The sequence below is a fragment of the Pavona decussata genome, unplaced genomic scaffold (assembly GCF_977016875.1).
Source record: "Pavona decussata unplaced genomic scaffold, jaPavDecu1.1 SCAFFOLD_53, whole genome shotgun sequence".
Lineage (NCBI taxonomy): Eukaryota > Metazoa > Cnidaria > Anthozoa > Scleractinia > Agariciidae > Pavona > Pavona decussata.
The window spans coordinates 5,594,525-5,612,333 of record NW_028145475.1 but is presented as its reverse complement, the minus strand read 5'-3'; the positions used below and the strand labels follow the sequence as shown (position 1 = coordinate 5,612,333).

Genomic DNA, 17,809 nt, shown 5'->3' with positions numbered 1-17,809 from the left:
ATGTATGTGTCATCCGAGCCGGAGCTACCAAGTTTTTCTTTAACTCTATCCTCAGAGACACACTGCTTACCTGTGTAGCTGACAGTATTGTCTGCCTGCGAATTTAAAATTTTGGTGGAGGAAGACCCAAACTTCACTTTTCCCCAACAGCCCACTAGCTATGCAAACTAACACATGATAGATTGGTGCACCCTTGGATGAAAGTACAATTCTTTTATATACAGTCCCAGTGTGGTCGTCTGACAGACGTGATAGGTGGTCTGCTAGATTTTGCAGTTAACAGTATAGGGTTGACAGGATCCATCTTCTGTACCAGTGTTAAACATTTTAAATTACCTTTAATATATATGCATCTATACTCTTTTATTTGAAATGAACGTGGAAATGCTGAACACTCTGAGAGTTAAGATTTAGATCCAGTTACTGTTCACACACTGCTACATTTGTTGAAGTAGAGTTCCAACAGCTTTGTTCACTTACAGTTGCATTACTGCAATACGTTTATTTTGGGATCTCAATAGCATTTTGAATAATCCTCTATTTAAGAAATGGAAATACGAAATAAATACATTGTCACTATAAATTATACCTCTTAGTTTCATCAAAATACTGGGGTTATCTACACTGTATGTATATTTTAACTCTGCCCCTTTGTTTGAAGCATTGCCACCCTTTAAAATTTTTCCCGCATAGTCATAAACCGCACAAAAATACTTCGGTATTAGTAGGCACCGTCCTTAAGCACAGGCGTTCATGAGCCACGGACGGCAACTGGAAGTCGAATGTCTCCTTTTTTGGCGTGCTTTTGCTCCTTAACATGGACAGGAAAAGCTTTTGTTGATGACTGTGGCTAAACGTTACAAACGCGATGGTGTGCTAATGCTCCAAAAAGGGAAAAATTTCTTGTTACCGTCCGTGGCTCAAAACGTCTGTAATTATAAAACGAATCGTCTGCGTCTCAAAAAGTCCCCTAATTAACCGTCCCAAACGTCACTTGTAGTCTCGCTCTAACAAGGAAAATATTCATTGAGATAATTTCACAAGAGGTGTTTGTTTGTTCTCAGCATTTACAAATAGGCATTCTTTAATTTCAACCCTTGGATCCTGTAAGTAAAAGGTTCATAATCTGGAATTATTTACCTTCTAACACTTTAATAGCTACTGTCCGGCCTTCTTTAAAGTCGACAGTCTGAGTTCTGGACTTGTAAAACACCTCAATTCCAGGTGACTCCCTGAATACACCTTTGAGCACTTTACCAAATGCACCACGACCAATCTCCTCATTGAACTCGACTTGTTCTGGCAGAACCTCCCATCGTAGAAGGGATATAATGGTTGACTTCGATCTGTAAAAAGAAGAACCACAATGTGCTAGTTTTCATTGGTCGAATTTTTCCGGCAACCGAAGACAGACATTTTCGGCCTCAGTCAGTATAAATATATACATTTTTAAACGGTGTAAATATTGTTATTCTTGAACTTGTGATGTATTCATTAAATAACAGTTATGTGAAAGATAGTTACAAATGTTTTGAAAGATACATAAAATTAATACCTCCGGGATTCCGAGTTACGAGCCAACTTCTTCTTTTTCATTACTTTTTTATGAATCCAGGATGTCACCACGATGAAACTGATCACAAGAAGGGCAACCATCCCCGATATTAAACCAATCACCAAGGCTGAAGATGTCCCAGAGCTCGTGTCTGAAAATGATTGTCAAGAGAATAATTCCTGTTACTGAGGGAAGTCAATTAATTGCCCTGTTCAATCTAAACTGACATTAGAAATGACGCCAGTCACATTTCCACCTCACACGAACACACGTTTACCAAACTTATATCTTTGGACATAATTCCTCATTATGAACCTTGTGTATATTTTAATGGTATGGGGATAACTCAATGATTATTATCAAATGGAGATAGGAGATTTTATCCATTTGGGGGGAATGGGGTGAGGGTGGTTAGGGGATCTACAATTGCCTATTTCTTGGTACTGTTACATATTGCTGTTCAGGAAGTTTTAATAGCCGCCCGAAGATCTTTCATTTTTCCCCAAAACCTTTTGTTCGGGCTGTTCAACTTTCAGACAGGAGGCGTAGAAATCAGACGCACATAGCAGCTGATAGTATCGAATAACAATAATTGTAAAAATATCCTTGTTTTTTTTGCTTTTAACTCGCGTGTAGAGACTGTGTTCCTGGAAGGTACTGACCGAGGCTTGGGTGGAGAAGTGTAGCTGGAACTTGTTAACGTTGACGTTCTTTCAAATAATAATCTTTAATCTGCCTCCCCTATCTAAAATAAATTGTCCCATTTTTGCGACCCCATGTAAAACAGTTACAGCGTGATACTGCATGCCGGAGCTGAAATTGGCCAAGTAACCTATTACGTTCTTCTGATCCATTAAATAGACCATTTCTGTTACATTAAAATTGAGCTTGGCTGCGAGGCTTGGGGGAATAAAACAAATAAATTTAAAATTGATCACCTCTGAACCTCCATGAAATTTCTGTTGTTTTATTCCCCCAAGCCTAGCAGCCAAGCTAGAATTTTAATATATCGAAAATGGAGTATTATTTGTTATTATTTCCTTGAAAGATCTCAAACAAAAACAAAAGTCTTGGTATATAAGACAAAAAGAGTTTTGACAACCCTACAACTGAACTTATCGAGCTATCCCCCCCTCCCCGTTAAATTCTCGGTGTATGCAAGGCGCTCGTATACATTACAGAAGATGGCAGAAGATCAGGAGTAATGCTATCTGGCATGCAGATTTCAGTTCCAGGTTTACTTTAAAGCGCATCCTCCATACCCTCGACTCCCTAATAAAACAAACCAAAGGGTCCAAGTACTTAATTCTTGGAAACCTGCCTGAGCTTGTTTTTATATTCCACTTTCTTGATCTGTTGCTCTGACCCAACTCATTCCAGGTGGACATTTCGATCACGTACTGCGTATCACATCTTAATGGAAGAACATGATGAGTCTTCAAATTGTCATTGATTCTAACTTCCTGCCAGGGTGCTCGTGTTTCATGTGACTGTATCTCTCGATAGTACAGCGAGTACATGGTCAGCGGACATCCGTTATCAACAGGCTTCATCCAAGTAACGTTGACATCACAGCCCACTGTTTCAGTTTCGCTGTTTGTTATTGTAGGGGGTAATAGTGTATCTGCACATAATGTTAAAAAAAAGTTGTTTGATTGCGGGGAAAATCGTTCCAAAACCCCCGAACTTCCTCGGCCCATGGCTATCTGTATTCAGACAACTCAGAAATGGCTTAAGAAATCCTTTGGGTAGCTCATTTTTTCAAGACAATACGATTAGTTCGACACAAGTGGCGCCTTAAGGGAAAACCTTACCAAATGTTACTGTGTTGTTTGAAAAACGGTTTATTTTGATGTTCGCTTATCTTAGATTTGAATGATTGATCAGACTTGATCGTTTATCTCATGATTGTATTGGTGTGGAAAGGATCAAAATGCAATAATTACCACCAATGCACATGCAGCCAGTCGACACCAACGCTTGAAGAAGACAAGGAAACGTCGCTAACCATACCTATGCTACACAACCGTGAGACAAACGATCAATTTTGATCTATCAGTTTAATTGGAATATGAATGGACCTAGCGATAATTTTGAAGAAATTTGTGTATTATAGTTTATATTTATTTTTGCAGCTGCTTTGTTCACATCTCCTATTGTTGGCTGGTTTCAGAAGAGCTTACAAATCACGGACTCTGTAAGTAAAAATAAAAACTAAAAAACTAAAGCCATTTAGCTCATAATCTTACCTTAAAAACTATTATACAACCATGCTGCTAATGGCGACACACATAAAAGATTTAATGAGTAGCAATTATCTGCAGTGTTAAAATTTTCATTACCCAAGAAAAACAAAATCATATTAGTTTCCCGAAAATGAAAGTATGCAATCCAGAAGAGAGTATTGGATACCCATAGGTACTCCTTAGTGATGCGGAAACCTGGGTTAAGCAGAAACCTTTACCTTTAGTTCCAGTTTTGAAGTTCCATGTCTCGCTATCATCCTTGTCACTTTCTCCGTATGAATAAAAGGAGGTGACAGTTATTTCATACTGTTTCCAACACTCCAGGTGAAGGATATAGCTGGTGGTGTTTCCACGGACACTAGTTGAGTTCCAGTGGCCTTTTTCTTCTCTGTAGTTGACGTTGTACTGCACAACAGGACATACCCTTTCCATGGGAGACTCCCATTTAACTAGAACGATTCCACCTGTAACTTCGTTTCTCTTGTTCACGATAACAGGTGCACCTGCAAAGGATCGTAAATAGAAACATGATCATCTTAACGTTTTCAATAGCGTGGAAGAAAAGTTGACAGATTAGTTTTTAATAAGTGTTCAATCATCCGAAGCACACTGTTTGGAAGGCTTATGGCTTGTGATGGAGTTGCATTTGGTTGTTTATTATCGTAAGGTTTCCAGGTAATTCACTTAAGGACGGTTCCTACTAATACAAAAGTATTTTTGCGCGGCTTATAACTATGCGGGAAAAAACAGATCTTAGCAAAAGATTTTCAAATCCAAAAACAGAATTAGGGCTAACCATGCACTTTCCAGAGATTATCAAGGGACAATAATGCTAAAAAAATATGTATGTAAAAATGTATCGAATGTTGTTGTTGTTTTTTTTTTCCCAAATTCAACTTATTTATCTCTGAAAAATGCGAAGCTTACCCTCAACTTTCTTTTTGGAGTTTCATAAGAGAGAGATATTTGCCCGAAAATAAAAGTATGCAATCCAGAGAGAGTATTGAATACCCATAGGTACCTCTTAGTGTCACGGAAATCTGGGTTAAGCACAAACCTTTACCTTTAATTCCAGTTTTGAAGTTCCATATGATGCTGTCCTCCTTGTCACTTTCTCCGTGTGAATAAAAAAAGCTGACAGTTATTTCATACTGTTTCCAACACTCCAGGTGAAGGGTATAGCTGGTGGTATTACCACTGACAGTAATTGAGTTCCAATGACCTTTTCCAGCATGCAAAATTACTTCTCTGTAGTTGACGTTGTACTGCACAACAGGACATATTCGCTCCCATTTGACTTGAACGATTCCACCTGTAATTTCCTTGCTCTTGTTTACAATAACATGTGCACCTGCACAGGATCGTAAATAGAAACATGATTATCTTAACGTGTTCGTGCAAGAAAAGGTTGACAGATTAGTTATTAATAAGTGTTCAATCATCCGAAGTACACTGTTGCATTTAGTTGGATTTAGTTGCTTGGTATAGTTAGGTTTCCACGTAATCCACTTAAGGACGATTCATACTAGTACAGAAGTATTTTTGCGCGGCTTACACCTATGCGGGAACAAAGAAGATCTTAGAAAGAGATTTTCAAATCCAAAACCAGAATTAGTGGTAACCATGCTCTTTCCAGCGATAATCAATCGACAATAATTCTAAAAATAAAGAAATAAAAATGTATCGTTTTTTTTTTAGTTTTTCAAATTCAAGCTTAATTTTTTCTGAAAAATGAGTGGACGCCCTCAATTTTTTTTTTTTGAGTTTTATAACCCCTTCTTAGATCATCTTTTCCCGCATACCCATAAACCGCGCAAAAATACCTTTGAATAAGTAAGCGCCGTTCTAAAGAAATCAGGGTTTCTCGCATCGTCCCGAGATGCATAGAACGTATGCGCAGTAACAAAGGAACCACTGTTCTAAAATACTAATATTAAGTAGAAGCACATATTTATAAATTAAAACTAATTAGAACTAATCATAATTTAATAGAAAAAAGGAGGACTAGTTGTTTACTTCGAGCTGGTAGAAGAGCTGAACTGGAGAGTATCTGAGTGTGATTTGAACCTGGTACCTTCGATCTTTCTTAAAGCCGATATGTTGCGACATCGATATTTAGCGCATCCACACTCAAACGTTTATGCCCGTCTAGCGCAGGCAATTTTTTGCGAAACATTTCTACTCGTATCACGTGAATAGTTTTGTTTTTAAATTAGCTTTTAAAACTTCCCCATGGTGAAAAGAAAGATTAAAACCATGTAACATGGAAGGAGACAAAACGACTTTGAGAAACAAGTATTTTGAATAACAAACTCCAAATCGAGTAGTTAACCTGTGTTTACCCAAGGAAAAAAATCATGGTATTTGCCCGAAAATAAAAGTATGCAATCCAGAAGAGAGTATTGAATACCCATAGGTACCTCTTAGAATCACGGAAATCTGAGTTAAGCACAAACCTTTACCTTTAATTCCAGTTTTGAAGTTCCATATCTTGCTGTCATCCTTGTCACTTTCGTTGTATGAAGAAAGGGAGGTAACAGTTATTTCATACTGTTTCCAACACTGCAGGTGAAGGGTATAGCTGGTGGTGTTCCTATCGACAGTTATTAAATTCCAGTGGCCTTTTTCAGCCTGCAAAATTACTTCTCTGTAGTAAACGTTGTAGTGCACAACATGACATATGCTTTCCATGGGAGGCTCCCATTTGACTAGAACGGTTCCCCCTGTAACGTCCTTGCTGCTGTTTGCAATAACAGGTACACCTGCAAAGGATCGTAAGTGGAAACATGGTATTCTTAAAATTTTGAACAGAAAGGAGGCAAATTTGACAGATTGATTAAGTGCTTGATCATCCAAAGCAGACTGTTTGGAAAGTATATAAATGTAAATGCATCGCTTATGATAAGAGTTGCATTTATGCATCTATTATAGCCTAAGGTTTTTAGGAAATCCACGTAAATACTAATATTTAGTACAGGGAAACATTTTTTAAAATGAAAATAAATTAAGTTTAGCTGGTTTTAAGATTATAGCTGTTAGTTATATTACAAAAATTGAAAGCTATAAAATCAATCTAAACTAATATTTTAGGTTGTATTAAAAAGAAAAAAAAATATTGCAGCTGTTTTCACTCATACCACATCGAAAGCTGGTAATGCAATCAGTTACTGGTGTTTATAGGGGCGAATTACACACCAACCTCTTAGTTTATTGATTTCACTCACTGACAATTCTGTGCCAAACACATAAATATCCATAACTGATCCGTAGAACTGGTGATCGTCCCAATGATCGTCATTCCCAATCTTGTATGGCCTCCCACTGGGTTTGTAGAAGGATGTTCTTCTAGGTAGATAGGTACGATAACCTTTCTTTTTACCGTCAATGTAGAGTAACGAAGACCCTTTTACGTGATTCCACGTGACTGCTACGTGCGTCCAGGTGTCCAAAGCAACCACAGTGCTACTTTCAACGAAATACCAGGGATTGTCATCGTTGAGGCTGTGGCGTTCAAAGTTCAACCTCTGGTTTCTAATGAAGAAAATAAACTGCCATGGGGAACGCCAGTCATTATATATCGCCATGTCTTGCCCTTCAAGGATCACCGTGGGTTTTATCCAACATGCAATTGTAAAACTCCTGTCGTTCAGATAGACTATCGGAGCAGTGGCAAAGGAATTTGATCGGTCGAAGATGGGAGCCTTGCTTCCTGGACACCACCCTTCGATAAAGGACGGCTTACCACTGAAACTGAGATAACAAAAATCGTCAGCCAAACACCTTTAACAATATCAGTCTATTTAATTAGTGAAACTTTCTTTCAAAAATCCCTTCGGGAAAGTGATCATTAGTGTCATGAGAGACTAGTTTTTGATCATGTTTGTTCCTTCACGTATTGCGTATGTCCGCAAGTAGTTTCCCGGACCTCATGGTTTGTTCAATGGAAGTCGGAGTCGAAACGAAGATGAACACTTAGGACCTGTCTAGTTAAATAATATTGTTCATGTCGTAACGAAATCAAGTATGCCAAGGTTATCGAGAAATTCGACGAGCATTTTGTACCGAAGAGAAATGTCATTCACGAGAGAGCATGTTTTCATCTCCGCGTTCAAAATCTTGGGCCCACAGTAATTGGCGCTAGCTGTTGTGGTCACCCTGCCTTAACCCAGTACTAGTTTATCTTCTGTTTCACGTTGTTATGTTCTGTTTATAGTTTTAATTTTGAAGGCAAAGTCTAATAAAAAAAGAAGAAGAAGAAGAAGAAGAAGAAGAAGGAGAAACCGTGGAAGCTTTCGTACGAAATCTCTGAGTTGGCAGAACATTGTGAATTTGGAACACAGAGAGATGAGCAGATCAGAGACAGGATTTTTATCGGAATTCTTGACAAATCACTCTCGCAAAAGCTTCAAATGAAATCGGATCTCAATCTCAATCTCAATCTCGAGACGGCGATACAAATGGCGCGTCAGTCCGAACTAGTAAAATTTCAGGTTGCGAGCCAGTCCGACGGTAAGCATTTGGGACAACTACACCAAAAGAAAGGCAAATCGAATCCAGTAAGAAGACCAGCCCGTAATGATCGTAACGTGCGTGACTAGAATCCTAAAAACGTACCGATAGTTCACCCTTGTTCTCGATGTAATCGCATACACAAACAAGATGAAACTTCCCCAGCGACTGGGAGGCGATGCTCTAAATGTCACAAAAAGGGCCATTTTGCTATTGCTTGCCGTTCTGTGAGAGGTTACGTCCAATTCGGGAGGAATTGATCACCAATTTTTTGGTGGCGCCGTTAGTTCCAGCAAAAAAGTTCGAAGAGCCGTGGAGTGTTGTGTTACACATCGACCGAAAACCCGTACAGTTTAAGATTGACACGGGGGCCCATATCTCGGTAATTTCAGTCTCGACCTATCAGGCCCTAACTCAGCGTCTAAAGCTGAATCTTTCAAATGTCATGCTGTCCAGTCCAGATGGGACGCTGAATTGTAAAGGGCAATTTACAGCAGAAACTTCCCTATAGGACAAACAGTACTTTGTTGATATTTATGTCATTGAATGATCACGCGTAAACAACCTACTAAGTCGTCACGCAGCATGCCAGATGAGTCTAGTCCAGCGCATCGAAGAAACTACTGCTAATGTGTTTGGTGACATTGGTCTAATGAACTGTGAACCTATTAGGACTGAGCTAACTTACAATGCAAAGCCGTATTGTGTCAATTCTACCAGAAAGATTCCATTTCCTTTACTTCCCAAAATGAAAGAGCAGCTCGAGCGCATGTTGCAAGAAGGAATCATTGAGGAAATTAACTAACCGACCGACTGGTGTGGGCCTATGGTTCCTGTTGTCAAACCCAATCGTAAAGTCAGAATTTGTGTCGACCTGGGGAGATTAAATGAAGCCGTTACAAGAGAAAGATACATTCTTAAACACCTTCATCACTCCTAGTGGCCGTTTCTGTTTCCGCCGTTTGCCATTCGGGACAACCTCCGCGCCAGAAATTTTACAGAAAAGAAGGACCAACCCTCTAAATGACCAAGAAGGTGTGGCAGCTATCCAGGACGACATTGTTGTCTATGGTAGTCAGCCCAGATCCACAGAAAGTTAGAGCTATTCAGGAACTTCCAGCACCAAAGAATGTACCCGAATTGCGTCAGGTGCTCGGAATGATAACTGCATGGGAAAATTCCTGCCAAATCTGTCAGATGTGATTACCCAATGAGTCAGTTGCTTAAAGCCGATGGTTCAAGATTTCCTGGGATAGCTTTCATGTCCAGCACCACCGGCGATGCTGTGATTAATAAGCTTACGGACTTATTTGCCTGATGGGGTGTACCAGACGAAATTGTCAGTGACAATGGTCCAAAATTCTCCTCTGATCAGTTCCGCAAGTCTAGCCTAGAATAAGACTTCAAGCATAACACCACTAGTCCTGGAATATCCACAAATGGTCAATCGGGAAGTGGAGTTCGCATTAGCAAGAAGATATTAAGACAGCGTGATCCCTTTCTTGCACTTTTGTCATATAGAGCTACACCTAATAGAGCCACTGGTGTAAGTCCTGCCAGCTTATGATGGGAAGAGAAATTCGCACACTTCTACCTACTTTCGAATCCAGTCTAAGGCCAGTTTTACCAAGCCATGAAGCAGTTACCAGGAAGGATGAGTAAACGAAAGTTGCATACCGTCAGTATTTTGACTAGAGACGTGGAGTGCGAACGCTTCCTGACCTACAGCCAGACAACTCTGTGCGTGTGAAATTGGATCAGCAGAAAGGATGGAAGACGCCTGGGAAAGTCATTAAAAGAAGCCTTACCCCTAGGTCGTACGTTGTCCAGACACCTTTCAGCGTGGTGCGTAGAAACCGTAGACACCTACGCCCAGCAACCAGTCCCGATAGATTGGAAATACCTGATGAGCAAGATTTGGATCAGGATCCAGAGACAAAAGCAGAAGGCCCAGGCTTGGAATCTTCAGATGCTGAACCAGATCAACCACCGCAGGTTGTAAAACCTTGCAGAGTGATCCCAACTATACCCTCCTCTGCAGAAACACAGTCCAGTTCACCACAACCAGAAGTCAGGACCTCATGTGATCGTATCGTTAGGAAACCTGTCCGTTCTAGAGACTTTGTTTGATCAGTGTTTTTTTTTTCTTTGAACAGTTATCGAGACATTGACTGATTAAGATGCAAGGCATTAAGCCAGTTGCTTTATATATTTTCATGTTCATGTTCTGTATTCGCTAAGTCTTTAGAGCTCAAAGGAGGGAGATGTGATGAGAGACTAGTTTTGATCAAGTTTGTTTGTTCATTTATTGCGCATGTCGCAAGTGCGCCAGTAGTTTCCCGGACTTCGTGGTTTGTTCAATGGAAGTCGAAGTCGGAACGAAGATGCACACTTAGGACCTGTCTAATTAAATAATATTGTTCCCGTTCAACTGAGTGTTCATGTGTAGCATCGAATTGACAATTAGTTTGCCTTGTTTTCTATTCGCAGTTAAACGTTGATGATCAAAACCCAATCCGATGCCAAATACTATTTCAGAGACGTATGAACAGTCGGTTATGGTGACAAACAACGATTGGTGATTTTTTATTCTTAATTTAGCTAAAATGATTTACATGTCAACCTTGAACAGGATCATGTTGTTCGAAACACATAGTTCAATTTGAACGGAACCTTTTTCCTACAAATAACTATTAGGTTTCACTGGTCGCTCGAATACACAGTGCTTGACCAACCTTATGTCCTGATCACTGCCATCTAGCTTCCAATGGCCAAGGAGAACTATCTCTAAAAATGCAACAACAGGTACAGAAACGTTAGTTGGGTCATTGTAATATGTCCTTGCGTAATTCTTGTACTATATTAAGTTAATCTTGGCGTGAAGTGCATCGAAAAATGTCCTCAACTCATAAAGGGGGGGCTTCCGATCCCTTGCCTCAACTTGTGATCCAGTCTAGAACGCTGGATCAAAGAAGTTCAGCCAAAATAGCAAGACTTTATGTTCCGCGACTTTGGAGTTTATATGGGTAATTCAGGTTATTTATATGAAATCCTATTAAAATAGGAACGTGGAGAATTTTAAGATAGAACGTGGTTGGTGTTTGCAAATTGACCTCAACAGTGTAATGCACAGATACCTGGGGGAGGCATCCTACAGCATCTGAAAGTTTCAATACAGCGCAACTTGTCACAGGCTCCCTTATATACACCGGCTAGATAGGACCAGTCTTGACATTTACTCCAGCCTTTTTTAGGAACTGAAACCGTCACATTGTGATCATAACAGTCCTGGGGGACGCTTTTGAAGTTTCTAGGCCTACAGCATGTTGCTTGCTTGATGTTATGCAGCCCAGTCCCAGTATCACTGGAGCGGTAAAATCCTTGAAGAAAATATCCGTGAGGACAGACAGCCCAGGTGTTGTTGCTAGGTTTGAAAATAAAAATATAGTCGCGCAAAATGTGGTTAAATGAATATGAATATCTGAAACCTAACTTTGATCTTTCACTCGCAGTTCAAATAATCGTTTCATATATTCATTCATTCATCCTTCACAGCTACATTAGGAACTCACAATATGACCAGCTCCCAGTTTGCTTGATAGTTTAGTTGGTAGAGCACTGCATCGAAATCGCAGAGGTCATGGGTTCGAATCCCGTTCAAGCCTAAATTTTTAAAGCTTTCTTTTCGCAACTCGTTAGTTGCATAAATAACTGCGAGTGTCTTTCTTCTATATAAAATGCGGTTAGTTGCTTGATTTTTAATTTGATTCCAAAAGAAACTAAATCGTTCAGTTCAAAGAAAATACTCGGACCCCGATAAAAACGGAAAATAATTACATTGGTGTTCTAATCAACAGCCCACGTCACAGATCCATTGCATCAATGAAACAAGATCAAGGCAAAGTATTCGAAATTCAAATTATCTCGGTGATAATTTGCTGCCTTAACGACAACATAGCCGTTTTTGCAATTGAGCATTGCACCAGAAGAGTCTTCAATCTTTAAGACCAATTTAAAGTCACTTATTTTACTGACCTGGTTAGAGAAGTTTTCCAGTCTGCTGTTTGACAAACAAGTGTTTGATCTTGGTATTCCTGTGGAGGTGGGCAGCATCTACTTTTTTTGACACGGTCCATCCCGCCATTTGTTCCGGGCGATTTTGTCCAGACTCCATTCAGGTATCTTCCCAGGGAGCAATTTACCCATCCTGGTTGACTTTGAAAATAAGCTTCAACACAGCAGTTATCTTCTGGAACCAAAAAAGAATCAGCTGTTGCTAAATGCGTCTAGTAGTAGAGTTCTACTTCACAATAAGCCGGAGAATTACTTCTTGGTTTCTATCAACGAATAGCTTTTAGCGGACTCGTGTGCCCTCTCAGATAAGTCTATCGGAAATGAGCTTCCTTAATGGCGGATGGTGTTCCTTTGGTAAACTCGAATCGATTCACGTGATTTCTCCGAGTCACGATACTAGCCAGAGAATAGAATATACTAGTTCTCCCGTTAAAAGTAAGTCTGTATTTTAGGTCAGTATACAGTCAACTCCCTTTATTGCGGACACCCTCGGGACCGCGAGTTAGTGTCCTTAATAGAGAGAGTCCGTAATAGTGGAAATTTATTTGAATCAAACGTCTGTACTCTATTTTTGCCGGGGATTTCGCTGCTGTCCGTATTACCGGGGTGTCCGTAATAGCAAGGTGTCCGCAAGGCGAGAGTTGACTGTATTGTGACCAGAAAACTATTGAGGCTAACTATTATCTAATGCCTTTTAACTTAGTTTCCGCTCTGCTTGTTGCATGAACTTCAGTTACCTTGACTGAACTGACATCATTGTTAGACAGTATTATTTTATTTCATTTCAATGGAACCTTTAATTTCGCTGGAACTGATTTTAATAGAAACATCGTAAATTACCTCCTAGTGTTCTGAATTTCCACACCTCGCTGTCATTGATTGAGCTCTCTCCATATGAATTGAGAGACGTAACTGCTGTTTCATATTCTTTCCAACAGTGAAGGTGCAAGATGTAGCCTGTCGCATTTCTATTAACGATGACCGAGTTCCATTTGCCTTTGTTAGCCATTGAAAAGATTTCTCTGTAGTAGACTTTGTACTGCTCAACTGGACAGGCGCCTTCGAAGAGAGGCTGCCATTTGACTGCATAGGCTCCTCCTTTAACTTCCTCGACCTCATCTTGGCTTCCGGTAAAAGGAACACCTATAGAAGATAAATAAAAGGATATTTACTCAATCGTCCCTTTTCGTTTGCTAAATCGATTATAGCGCTTATAGCTTTATTACTAGAAATACGTGACTCGCAAAACCTCGCGAAGCTGGGGCTGGGTGGAAAACCCTCTTTACTCGTACTGTAGCATCAAATGAGGAGATTAAAAGGGGCATAGGATTTTTTTTATGAGCATGGTCTTTTCGTAGTTCCACAGGCTAGTTTGCGGTTGAAAATCTATTTCTGACGCGACGTAATGTACAACGGGCGTGCAGCGCTGTCGTGTTCGATGAATTTATTTCCCACGTAAAATTATTTTACCGCGGCCACAAAACTAAAAGAAAGGGAAAAGATTTTGGAGAGATAGTTCTGTATCCAGTGAATATTGATGAACATTGCAGTTGAAATTTGATCATGCACGCCTTTTTTTCCGATGTATGCAAATTTTTTTCAGACGACGCCAGACAGTCTGACGTCATTCACACTTTGTTTGCGCACTGTTGCCAGGCAACAGCACGGACACCTTCACGGAAATATATAAACATATAAATATATGTTCGGCTCGAATTCGCACGGCTTAGCTCCCGAGCGCGGCCCTCGGCCCGACAAATTTATTAACCTCGCTTCGCGAGGAATAAGAATCCAAAGCTATCAATCAATCAATCAATCAATCAATCAATCAATCAATCAATCAATCAATCAATCAATCAATCAATCAATCAAAACTAACAATTTAGGTGGTATAAAAAAAAATCAGCTTATTTCACTCATGCCAACATGAGGAGTTTTAAGTCTTCAAAAGTTTTATTATTCCATAAATGGGGTAAAAGTATAAAATGAAAGGAGATTTGTTGCCAGACCGTTCATCACCCTGCTAGCAGAGCCTTTCTTTTGCTTGCTCAATTTTGGCGTTCTCGAGAAAGACTCTGTATGAATCGAGTAAGATATTTATTGAGCATGCGCTGCATGTTGCCAGGATACAGTTTCGAACCCAGGCCTAATATACCTAATAGGCGTGCGCTTGCCGCTATTGGAAGTCCTCAAACGTACAGTATTTCAAGCCGAGCTTTTCCCAAGAGTTAATCTGATCATTTATCAGGGCAGTATCAGGGCACAAATGTAATTCTGACTTGTACATTAATCCTAGGCTCTACAAACATTTCCTACATTTTCTAATATATCAATAAAGCTCAGTGTCATTTCTTTGTTTACTTAAAAGTAGGTGGTGGTCAACTAGAAAGCCTTTGCTACTTTGACCACCACTTACAGTTTATAATTTGTACTGTATTTATTTTTATCTTGTAATCATCTGTTGTAATACTTTTCTCATCTATGTTAATGTGGTGTAAATAGTGTGAAATGAATGAACCATGAACCATGAAACCACCAATAACATCAGGTGCGAAGGAACGTGAAACGAAAGTTCATCTGACCGCTTGGATAACTCTTTCATTATAAATGGAATCGCCAGTTGATAAATTAAGGATTTGCCGTGTCCGGTAGGAGGAGAGACGAAGCCGGAAACAAAAATTTTTAAGGTAGTTGACTGCTGTATTTACAAATCATGTAATCCGTGGAACATACATGCTTGGCTTCGAGCAGATCTCGCCGCCATCTTGATTTTTTATGGTACAGCGGGCTCAATTATAACCATCGGCTTTATCACTAAACGGATGCTCGCACTGGAAAAGCCAGTTTGACGAGAGAAAACAAGATTGACTAGTCCAGAAGTTCGGGCTGCGGCGGCTTCAAAGAGTTGATGCGATTCAGGGAGAGGCTTCTTATCTCCTCCTCAGTAAAGAAAAAGACAAAAGGAGGCTCTGCTCGCAGGATGACCGTTCATAAGCGTGGATTTAAAATGCTTTTGGATTTGAAATGTCTAATACTGTCTTTCCATGCAGAAGAGGAATTTTTTTCATTGAAAACAGACCTGCAAGTTAACATATTTCTCTTACATTTGAATATGTTCAGTATTTATCACTAGGAATGCCATGAACCTCACACCTCTTAACGCGTTGATTTCATCCAGCGACAATGCCTCGTAAAATACGTAAAGATCCATCACTGATCCGTGGAACTGGTGGTTAAAGGTAAGGCCGTCATTGCCAATCATGAAAGGCTTCCCCGTGGGTCCGTAGAATGTTTCCTTTGGAGAATACATCCTCTTCCCTACCTCTTTACCGTTAGCATAGATTGCCACATTCCGAATGCCGTGATGCCACGTGACCACAATGTGTGTCCAGTCAATCAAAGAAAGGTTGGTACTTTGCAACGACCACCAATCGTTGTTTACGGTGCTGTGACGATAGAATACAATACTTTGATTGGCAGCGCTAAGCAGAAACTGCCCGCGAGGGTAATGCCAGTCTCCATAAATGACCCCCATGTTGCTGCATTTCGTTTGCTTTATCCAGCAGGAAATCGTGAAACTGGAAACATTGAAATTCACTTTAGGGGCAGAGGCGAAGAACTTCGATTGGTTGAAAAAGGGAGCTTTGCTGCCAGGACACCTTCCTTCGATAAACGGCGGCAACCCACTGAAACTAAAATAGCAAGGAAAACATTGTTAACACTTGTCTTTGTATGTAACGAGGTAGCACAGAGCCATAATTAATTACATAGTTAATTACAGCAATAGCTTTTCATGTACATTTGTAGATACAAAGCCCTACCAAATATCGAGATATTAGTTTGTGCCCACAGTTATCCAATATTTCTCATCTATCTATCGAATGCATGAGATGACTAAAATAGTGTTGTATTCATTTTTCTGCCCAATCGGCACAGCAAAGGCTAAAATCCAATTTGGTGTGCTGTAACACGAGGAACAACAAGATGGCTCGCCGTGTTTGTCTTGTCCGTTCGACGAGAATTGAACTGAAGGGAAAGTCTCCGCCTCCGTCTTGGAAAGTTTCCATCACAAAACATTTGCAAGATTAAAGTGCTGACATTTTTTCCGGCATCCCTTGATTGTTGCTTGGCGAATCAGGAAGCTCGAAATCTCTTAAAATACGCTGCCGTGAGAGCACGTTTCAAAATTCCACAGTATTCCATCGCCTTTTCTTCAGCCATTGCGAATGATTTTTCTGACATATCGGCCTTTGAGACGGAGATTTTCCCCTTCAGTTTAATTCTCCTTGAGCGGGCAAGACAAACATGGAAAGCAAACTGACTTTCTTGTTGCTCTTCGTGCGTGTCTTTGGCTTTTTGATGCTCGCCGATTAGGCAGAAAAATACAAAAGTTTTTCCACCCAATCAAGAGCCAGTATTCGACTTTTTCCTTGTCCCCAATATCTGCCCCTGGGTCAACCACCAACCTTTAAATGGTTTGAACTTGAAATGCTGATCAGGAAGAGGGATTTTTTCGTAAGGCATCTAACAATTATATAGCACATTAAACTGGATTTAACTGCCAATGTTTGGAAATGAACATATTTTTAGTTACTCTATACCCCCCTCGCTAGTGACATTCATTGGCGTTCCTGGTTTACCGAACGTGCACAGAAACACACAACTGCCTTCCAAGGAAATGTTAACGGCAGACATTGTAATACAGAAACGGAGACCCACCAACGACAATTTAACAATGGTGGTTGAATACAACTCCTAAGAGCTTTGACATGAAACACTCTTATAAAAGACGAATTGCATGACCAACCTTATGTTCTCGTCTCGCCCATCCAAAAACCAGTGGCCAAGGACTTTGTCCTCTAAAAAACAAGATTACAATGATATTACTTCAAGGAAGTACCAAGCAAGATTATCGCCAGTTATAAGAATCCAAGGGAAATGACTGTAAACATAACAGGAACAGGAATTGCGAAAATCGCAACTGCTAAACAGTCACTCTTGTGCAGGATTCTTGTTGATGTGTAAACTTCCGCCGTTTAACTCTATGAATCTAGGAAAATTTTCTTAAGTTTTTCGTAAAAGATGCTTAAATAGTAAATACTAGCCAAGGATCTGTAAACCTGTCTTTTCAATTTATTTTCCAGCAATTCTACTCCTTGGAATAATTTTTCCTTCTTTCGTTGGAAAGATAAGCATATTAAGTTCCCGTTTTAGCTATTTTGGACCAAAGTTCTTTGGTTTGGCATGTATTCTGGTGTAAATTATTTAACTTATTATTGCATGGTATTTGCCCTAATTAACTTCTCAAAACGCATGCTAACTATTCAGTTGCTATGATTATCGACCTTGTGTTCATTAGCAATTGCACTGCTATTTTGAATTGCATATGTGATTTCAGTCCACGCATTTCCGTTCAACCCCACTT

General features: G+C 39.9%; 1 protein-coding gene across 1 annotated transcript in view; it reads right to left on the bottom strand.

Moving 5' to 3' along the window:
* Positions 1 to 17,809, bottom strand: part of LOC146480717 (uncharacterized) — a 34,179-nt gene that overhangs the window by 9,591 nt on the left and 6,779 nt on the right. Inside the window, exons 5-16 of the mRNA XM_085109397.1 lie at positions 17,192 to 17,243; positions 15,538 to 16,076; positions 13,225 to 13,527; positions 12,346 to 12,559; positions 11,448 to 11,734; positions 11,046 to 11,097; positions 7,001 to 7,551; positions 6,264 to 6,563; positions 2,842 to 3,179; positions 2,118 to 2,124; positions 1,556 to 1,706; positions 1,141 to 1,346 (exon numbers count right to left, since the gene is read on the bottom strand). Of these exons, the coding sequence (XP_084965523.1) occupies positions 1,141 to 1,346; positions 1,556 to 1,706; positions 2,118 to 2,124; positions 2,842 to 3,179; positions 6,264 to 6,563; positions 7,001 to 7,551; positions 11,046 to 11,097; positions 11,448 to 11,734; positions 12,346 to 12,559; positions 13,225 to 13,527; positions 15,538 to 16,076; positions 17,192 to 17,243 (3,000 nt within the window). The remainder of the gene's footprint in view (positions 1 to 1,140; positions 1,347 to 1,555; positions 1,707 to 2,117; positions 2,125 to 2,841; positions 3,180 to 6,263; positions 6,564 to 7,000; positions 7,552 to 11,045; positions 11,098 to 11,447; positions 11,735 to 12,345; positions 12,560 to 13,224; positions 13,528 to 15,537; positions 16,077 to 17,191; positions 17,244 to 17,809) is intronic.